Here is a 9,263-nt window from a genome sequence, read left to right as displayed (position 1 = left end):
CTTGGTTTGGAAGCTTACATGCTGCCCCAGAGGACAGTTATGGTGTGGAGTACATTTGTTTTTGTGACTGTTTCATTCCTCGTGTTAATTTAAAATACATTCTTTGATTGTCTCACATTTTCTGAGGTTATGAGAAAAATACCTCAAAATGTTATCTAATTATGAAAAGAAATGTGAGGATGGAAAGTGGGTAGGGTACAAGGAAGGAAAGAAAAACGGAAGGAAAGAAGGAAGTAAGGAAGGTAGGTATTTGACCCTCTATCTCCCTCTCCAGACTTTTCTGTTTCCCGCTATCCCTATCTTTGCTTTCCACACGGCTCCACTGCCTTCTGGGCTCCCTATTTCCCACAGTCCTAAAGGCCAGTGGACAGGGGGGTCTACATTTCGAAAACCTTTGTGTGGCTGCCGGAGCTGGGCATGCTCAAACGCCCGGCACTGGCTCTGAATTTCGGCTCCGAACTTTGGCAACTCTCCCACCCGCACCCCGAAGGGGCAGGCAGGTCCACACAGATCCCGGGGTGTGAGTAAACGGTAGGAAATTATCCTACCCTCGCGGAGGGAGCCAGGAAAGGGAGCTCGCTGGGCAGTTCGGTAGTCGGGAGGCGATGCCAAAGGGGCGCACAGGGGTGACGAGCCCTCCAGGGTGTCTCGGGTCGTCGCGGGCTGCGTGGATCCGGGGTCGGCGGCAGCGCGGGCGTGCGCGCCCGGCCGAGGGGGAGATGTCCGAGGGCACGAGCGCGGGAGCGCGCTCTGGGAGTGGTCCCGCGGCGGAGGGAGGGGCAGGCAGAGGCGGGGCCGCGGCGGCGCGCGGACGCCGAGCTTCGCCGGAATTCTTGAGGCTGCCGAGCGGCCACGGGTGGGAGGGCGGCCGTCGCTGTACGCAGAGCCTCAAAACCTAGGACTTCTGGGAGCTCAGGAACCCCAGGAGCGGAGCTCAGCCGTGGGGAAGAAACGCGAGGTGCTGCTTGCTCTTTCGCTTTCCTCGCTCCGTTTAGTAAGTGGGTGGGGGTGGTGTGGCCGGCGTCGCGAGGCATTCGGAAGCCCGCGTCTGGGGAGAAAATTCACCTGTTTCGAGACAGCGCGTCGGACTTGGAGGGAGCGGCGGTAAGCTCTCGCTCCTGGCACAATGGGCTGTACGCTGAGCGCCGAGGACAAGGCGGCGGTGGAGCGGAGTAAGATGATAGACCGGAACCTCCGCGAGGATGGCGAGAAGGCGGCGCGGGAGGTCAAACTGCTGCTGCTTGGTGAGGGGCCGGGCTGGACGCTGGGGCGGGCGGGGGCTCCCCGGGAGCCTGGGGTCGGGCCCCTGTGCTGGCCGCCGTGGTCGCATCGGGCCCCTTGGCTTTGGGAAACCCGAAGGGGACTTGCAGAGCGGCCGAGGGCACGCCTTGAAGCGCCCCGGATGGTTTCAGAGCCAGAGCTTGTCTGGTGCCGTGCAGAGACAGGGAGGGTGCCCCCTCTCCCTGGTCCTCCCCCTCCCTCCTCCTGGCGAGTGAGAACTCTCCGGCGATGGGGCGGGAGCTGCACTCGCGTGCCTAGGTGTGGACCCCGTGGGGAGTCGAGGAGTGAGTGGATCACGAGTAGCCCCTTTTCTTTGAAGTTAGCTCAGCTTTACAAAGATGAAAGGGAATTCGGTGACAAGAAAATAAAAACCCACCCCACCTCGAAACCCTTCCTACAAGGTGTCTGTCGCGGTTGTGGTTTTCAAGTTCCAAGAGTGTCACGTTTTGTGAGATTTGTGCACCATTTTGGGGGCCTCCGGGGAATTGGGATGTGTCTTTCCTGGAAACTTCCTTTGACGACTCAATAAGTTTTAAAGGAGCACGTATTATATTTACCTGATTATATTTTCTTGAAGAAGTAGGCTACACTGGGCGCATGATTTTAATTGCTGTGGGGACATGGACACCTCCAAAGTTGGGTGTAACATTTGCTCCAGGAAGATGCTTGAGCGGTGAAAACCAGTGTGAAGGTACGAAAGGGTCTCGCTGGGCAACTGGATTCTCACCTCTTTGCCAGTGTTTCTGTTGAATGATATTTGCCAGGTACAACGCCAAGGCTCTTATTTGTTCTTAGTATTGTTCTCTTGAAACGCTGTGTGGAGGTGTTTTCCGGTTGTTTCAAGGGAGATGACAAAAAAGAGTAAGCTAGGGTTTGACGGAGGGATACGTTAGGAAAATATTCACAGCAGAAGATCTGTAGATGTCTGAGTGAGGGTTTTCTTTTGTTTGCTTGTCCCCCCCCCCCCGCACAAACACACCCAGTAGGTATCCAGTAGGTACTAAAGTAGATGAAAGATTTCTCAGAATCATTTGCATTCCCAGAGATTGCTTTTATTTTTATAAGCGATAATAAAAAAAATAGTGCACAAGCCTGTTTTCAGAAAGCTTCTATTTCATTGGTTTGATGACTGCAGGAAAAATGGTGGGGTTTTTTTTTTCTCCATTACTTGTAGTCTTGGAAGCAGCAAACTTGGCATGACTAAAAGTAATAATGATCTGAGTCATTTAGCAAGCAAGCTGTGAAATAACTTTGCATTTTGAAGACCTGGGTGTCAGTCTTTACCCTCGCCCCCAACATAAATCTTTTCAGTTAATACTGTTTACCAAAGTTTTTACATTAATGAGAAATAGTATATTTTTCCAAGGTCAGTGTATTTTTAGTGCATTGAGCAAAGAAAAGAAACACCTTGATTGGAAACAAGTAGGTGCTCCTTTTCTGAATTGAATGTGCATGAGTCAAAAATGAAACAGAAGGATTAAAAAGTTCTTTTTCTGCTTTTGTGCACTGTGGCTCTGATAATGTTGTTTCAGTGTATTTGTAGTGTGACTCCTAGTTTGAGCCAGCCATCCACCATGTTTAAAGCAGTTGAAAAATGAGTCCTCTGGTGTGGTTTTATGCTTTAATCAGATGTCTGTTAGAGACAGATGACTAAAATAAAGGTCCAGGGAGTTGGTTTTTGCTTGCACTCAGAAGAAATCAGTGTTTCTTAACCTTAGCACTATGGTCATTTTGTGCAGGATAATTCTTTGTTTTGCATTTGTCTTGTGCTTTGTAGTTGATTTAGCAGCATCTTTGGCCTCCACCCCATTAGATGCCAACATCAGCCCCTTCAATTTGTGATCCTCGACAATGTCTTCAGACGTCCCCAGAATGTACCCTGTGGGCAAAAATTAACTGCCGGCAGGGAACCACTGTTCTAGATTAACAAATATAGTTGAATGTGTAAAGTGAAACAAAAAGTTGCATCTCTACAGCCATCTATAGCAGAATCATGATTTTTAGAAGAAATTATGGAGTTTTCGCTTCTCCATGTTAGTAATGTTAAAATGACTTTTAAAAATCTTTAGTAACTGAATTCCTTCAGCTGTCTTTTCTAGTTTTAATCTTTTGCTTTTCCCTACATCTCTTCTTTCTGTAGAAAGTGTCTTGTTGGCCCAGCACTCCTTCCTCCTCCCCTCCCTCCCTCACTTGGTCCCTCCCTTATCTTACTCCCACTCTACCTTTTTTTGCCCAGAATTCCAGCACCCTGGCTTCTAGCAACAGAATTATGGCTTACTTCTTTTATAAATCTTAATTCTTGGGATGTTTGAAAACATCGTTTCCCCCTATTTTGGCTTTAGCAATGAAGTGTTGACCTTTGGTTCTTTTATGGGTGATTAAAGGATATAAGCAGCTCAGTGAAATCATTCCCTATAAAGCACAGCAACTGAATCAACTAGAAATATAAAATGGTTTCTAGGTATTTTATATTTAGAAATATAAAATGGTTTCTAAATAATCAGTGTCAATTACATTTAAGGTCTTTTTTCTTTTCAGCTATTTTGTTTTTCTCATCAAATGATTTTTTAAAAATTTGAGGCAGAAAACCCCCAAAGTACACTTAAAACAGTGTACTAAATGGTTCATTATATTGAATATTTTCTTAAGACATGTATTATGTTTTTAGATATCTGGGTTGAGAGATTCAGGTATGAGATACACAATATTAGGAAGAAGATTTTGGTACTGTTTATTATAATATAAAAATAAATCAGAAGTATTTCACTGTTCTTATTAGGAGCAATGAATTAGGCCTTCAAAAAGAGAGGACCCAGTCTAATCATTGACCTAAAGAAATTAGGTCAGGGTTTGGCTGTTTCAAATTTTCAGGTTTAGTTTTCAGACTTTAGTATTAGAATAACACTCCTAAATAGACAAACTTATTTTAATAAGGACAGTTTTATTTCCATTGTATATAGATAATTTTCTCAGGGAAAATTTTTTTAAAAAATGACTTTGAGGATGTTCACCGTTTATCATGCTTCTTATGGGCAGTATCATTAGGCCTAGACTGTTATTTCAGTGAGGCTATATTGTACATATGGATACTTATTAAATAATTTTTAAAGATACAAGGGATTGAATTATATGAGTAAAGTTATCATGAATTAATTTTTCTTAAGTCATTTCACTTTAAAGCTTTGAGTTTTTATTCTCTTTCACTGTACCACTCATACAACATGCCCCCCCCAAACAAACAAAAACATCCCAATAAAAATTCACACCCATATCTCCTTTTTTAGCTTGGCTTAAAGATTATAGATGGAGTGAAAGTATGAGGGATCAGATTTCTCCTGCTTGCTGAATAATTTTCAGTTGCTACCATCAACCAGCTGTTTGAGAAGCTACATCATTAATCCTTTTTGCTACCTTTAAACTTGCCCTATGACTTCCTTAGTTGAGAAATTCTGGTATTGCAGAACTTTGGATTTGGCATTACTTTAGCTATTTCTTTAAAATTGGCGTGGAGCTCAGATGTCAGAAAGCTTGTTTCCTTGAATAAATGGACCTGGTATTTCAACATGGGTTGTGTGCTTCTTGCTCACTTACCTGCCTTGTGTTAGCAAATAGCAATTACTTTGACAGAAGCTACAGGTGGTTTTAAAGTATGTTTTCAAAGAGTTGATTTTTCTGTAGGCTTTCCTGCTTCTGGTCTTTTCTTATAGCTCTTTTTCCTATCAGAGTTACCATGCAAATTCCTTCCTCAGAAATCTTTATTGACTTCTGTGTTGCCTGTGGAATAAAAACTTTCTTCTAGATCTGGCTTCCCTCTGTTATTGTACTGTTTTCCTCAGGGCACTCTTCCTTTCCAAGCAGGAATGGTTGGCATATGATAAAGCATATTTTCACTCTGGTTTCTAGTGTTGGTTAGTCTCTTGCTCTGCCATTTACCCCACTAGTGTGAGCACTGTAGGGGCATAATCTTAGTAATAAGTCATCCTGTATTCCTAACAATCCATTTACTTTGTCATATGCATAATTATTTCTTAATTGTTTAAAGTTCATATCTTGTGCGGGGTTAGGATTTACCTAGAATATAAACTTTATACTTTTCCATTTTCAGTGTCCATGGGAATAAAAAAATTACCCTGACAATGTAAACAGAAAACTAGAAGTAATTATTTATGATGGCCAAAATAAACACATGGTATCTAAAATCAAATTGTTTGGTTTAAGAATTTTTATCCATATTTTTAAGACCTTTAACAGTCATTACATTATTTAATAAGTTAGATAAATTAAAGAAAATGACAATGGATTTTTTTTTTTGGAGGAGGTTTTACTTTGTTGCGGTTGGAGTGTTATTCCTTAAAAACCTTTTTTTTTTGTTATGATAAATCTCATTTTCTAATTTTTTTGGCTTCTTTTAAACATAAATAAAAAGCATGAGTCTAATTGAATTTATCAGTGATAGGAAATATAATGCCTGTGTCATAGATACTAGTGAAGATATTAGGAAATGTAATGCTTATTTTATAGTATTTGGTGGGAGATAATATTTAAACCTGAAAAAGATAGCTATAATTTTTTAAAGAAAAATTGAATATCCAATCACAATCTTGATTTTTATTTTGTTATACATCTCTCTGCTTTGGAAAATTCAAGATACCACAGATTCACATAGGAGGACCTGAATGTATTTGCCACATTTCTAGAGCACGTATTTCTTGATCACATGTTCTGGAATGCAGTTACCCAACCAATGTGTGACTTCCCAGAGTGTGACGCTGGTGAAACTCAGATCCCAGATGGCATTTGAGCTGTATGAAATAGGTGAATTGTACCTAATCTTGTAGTGCTTAGGCTGCTTTCTGTCATAACATGTTAAATACTAATTAAAAACCTTAACAGAAAAAGGGCAAAATAATTTTAAAAAATGAATGTTCATTACTATAAATTTAGGGGCTTAAAATTTATTAATTTTGTATTTCTCAAGGCCAGAAGTTCAAATTGGGTTTCACAGGGTTATAAATCAGGATGCCAACAGGGTGTATTTTCTTCTGGAGGTCCTAGAGGAGAATCCATTCCTTCGCCTTTTCCAACCTCTAACTAGAGGCTACCAGCTTTCATTGGCTCATGGAACCTTTCTTCATCTTCAAAGCCAACAATGGCTGATAGTCTTTCTCATGTAGTATCGCTCTTCTGCCTTCGTCATTTGCTAATAAGGAAGGTGTGATTACACTGGGCCTACCCAGATAATCCAGGATAACAGTCTCATCTCAAGATCCTTATCTCTAATCACATCTGCAAAGTCTCTTTTGCCACGTAGGGCAACAGGTTCCAGAGATTGGCACTTGGGCATCTTCAGGGGCTGTTATTTGGTCTACCACAGTCTGTCCTTCTGGTTCCCAAAGATTCTTTTCTATCCTGCATGTAAAATGCATTTACCTGGTCTTAACAACTCCATAAGTCTCAACCCATTACAGCATGGTGTTAATGTCCAAAATCTCGTCCAAATCTCACGCTCTTATTCAGGTAGGGGTGAGATTCTAGGTATAATCCATACTGGGTCAAAATTCTTTTTTTTTTCTGTGACCCTGTGAAACTAGAAAACACATTATCTGCTTCTAGCTTGTAATGGTGGGATAGGTAGAGGACATCAGTGTAGACATTCCTGTTCAAAAGAGGAGAAAGTGGAAAGAAATAAAGAGGTCATCAGTCCTGTGCACTTTCCAGACATTAGGTTTCAAGGCTTAGTAATAATCTTCAGCGACTCTGCTTCACTTTCTGGGCTCCAGACTCCACCCTGGGAGTTATCCTTTCTTTTTAATGAAAGTAGCACTTGTTTGCAGCTGAGTCATTTTATTGCCTGTCTTTTGCATGTAGGATTATGGTGATCTGACAGCATTTTTTTGTTCTGTTCTCTTTTATTAATCCTTTTTCTTTCTCTCCCATTTTACTATCACCAGCAAGAAAAAAACAGGTTTGCACCCTCTACAGTTTGCCTGGGAATCTCCTTGTTTAAATATTCAAGTTCATAGCTTAAAAAGTTCTGCTCCAGATAACTGCAGGACAAAATTCACTTAAGATTGCTTCCACTGTATATAATTATCACCTTTCCTTTAATTTCTAATCACATGTTCCTCTTTTTCATGCAAATCCTCACCAGTAGCACATTTCAAGTTGATATACCTATCCACAATCTGCCTGTTCATGACAATTCATGTATTTTCTAAGATCAGATCTGTTTTCTCTACTATGTTCCTCACTTCCTTCTGAGCCTTCACCAGGATAGATGTTAACATCTGTATCTGTAAGAATATGTCAGGGCACTCTAGGCTTTTTCTGTCATGCTTCTAAGCATTCTGTTAGCCTCGGCCCATTGCCTAATTCCAAAGCCATTTTCACATTTTTTATGTTTGCAGCAGCAATACTGCACTTTCAGATATCCTTATTGATATCTCATGTATAACTTTAGAGAGTAGATAATGATTGTAACTTTGTATTCTTCAATCCTTTGTAATTTGCCTGACTGTCATAATCATGCAAAATGACCAGTTTCTGGTGCTTCGTATGATGTTTTGCTTGAGACAGTGTGAAAGAATGTGATTTTGCTTCCTCTTCAATGAAGTTTTTCCTGACCATCCAGTCTAAATTTGTCTTTCTTTCTCTCCCTTTATAATTACACCATTTTGAAATCATCTCGTACATTTACATTTTTAATTGTCTGTTGTGGCTGTGGGGTTTGCACCTTAAGAGCATAAATCTGTCCAACTTGTTTATCACCTAATGGAATGGTACTTAGTAGTCTTTTTATAAATGATTGAATATTAATTTTGACAAGTAGTTCTTTAAAGGGAAAACCATTGTGCCTTGGGTTATTGTAGTGAATTTTGGCCCAATATATTCTAATTCAGCTCTTTTATACCTCATCGGTAAGAGTAACTAAAGCCTACAACATTATTCCTAATGCAGTTTTAATAAATGAAATTAATTTGCGGGGCCAGATTCTAATTGCATGATCAGAAAAGTATTGTGACTCTTGGTAAATTAAATAGAGTGAAAACGTGATTTTTATATTTGAATATTCTGGACACTTTGTTTTTAACAGGATTGTTGCATTGCTACTTCACATGTTATTTGACTGCTTTCTTAAAATGGGCACAATGAGGCATTAAATATATTCTCAATCATATCTGTTACATGGGATGATGTGAGTAACTGGCTTTTGGGAGCCAGCAGGGTGCTCTGAAGCTTCTACAGTCAGTTCTTTATGTCTTGCTTGTCCGTATGTGGTAAGAATTAACATTGGTGGCATTTGTAAAGGGTGTTCGATATCCTTGGTGTCAGGTTATGCCTTAGTTTACCAGATCCTTAAAAGAATTTACAATCTACATAGTGAATAAAATATATACATGAAAATAATTTCTCATAATGGCAAATAGGAAAGAAATAGTATTACAATAGATACTAGTGAGGTCAGCTTTAAGATTGAGGTCTTAATTGTTGATCTTGTGGAATGAAGGTGGAAGTAGTAGGCCTCTCAGACATTACTGTGGTTGTAACTCTGTCATTTCCTTCATATATTTCTGAGCTTACTTTTTGATCCTGATTGGCCGTAAGCTCTGCATTACATGGTAACTTACAGTTTAGGAGTTATACATGCTACCTATGAATTTAGCTTTCTTACATTCTCTGTGTATAAGGAATTTTATTCTTCCAAGATTTAATTAGCTCTGTAAGGAGACCCTTCAGGTAGGGAAAGGCAGCTGACCCAAAAGTCTGACAGCAGAATGTTTTCCTTGAGACTTTAGGCAGGTTATCCCAGTTCTTTAAGCTTCAGTTTTCTTTTCTATAAATGTCAGATAATAAATGTGCCTACCTCATAGGGCTGGGGGACAAATAAGGAAGTCCATCTGACATATGTAGAAGCAGGACATGGCACGTAAGTTCTTAACTAAATAAAAGCTGTTATTATAAATACTTTAGAGACTCTTCAG

At 40.5% G+C, this 9,263-nt stretch overlaps 1 protein-coding gene across 1 annotated transcript in view; it reads left to right on the top strand.

Moving 5' to 3' along the window:
- Positions 1–822: 822 nt before the first annotated feature.
- Positions 823–9,263, top strand: part of GNAI1 (G protein subunit alpha i1) — a 76,700-nt gene continuing 68,259 nt past the window's right edge. Inside the window, exon 1 of the mRNA XM_054564278.1 lies at positions 823–1,244. Coding sequence (XP_054420253.1) covers positions 1,127–1,244 — 118 coding nt within the window. The 5' untranslated portion in view covers positions 823–1,126. The remainder of the gene's footprint in view (positions 1,245–9,263) is intronic.

This window comes from Pteronotus mesoamericanus, unplaced genomic scaffold (assembly GCF_021234165.1).
Source record: "Pteronotus mesoamericanus isolate MK-2021 breed Mesoamerican mustached bat unplaced genomic scaffold, CSHL_Meso_final scaffold_85, whole genome shotgun sequence".
NCBI classification, from domain to species: domain Eukaryota; kingdom Metazoa; phylum Chordata; class Mammalia; order Chiroptera; family Mormoopidae; genus Pteronotus; species Pteronotus mesoamericanus.
The sequence above is the reverse complement of the archived record's forward strand: the minus strand, read 5'-3'. Positions and strand labels throughout refer to the sequence as shown.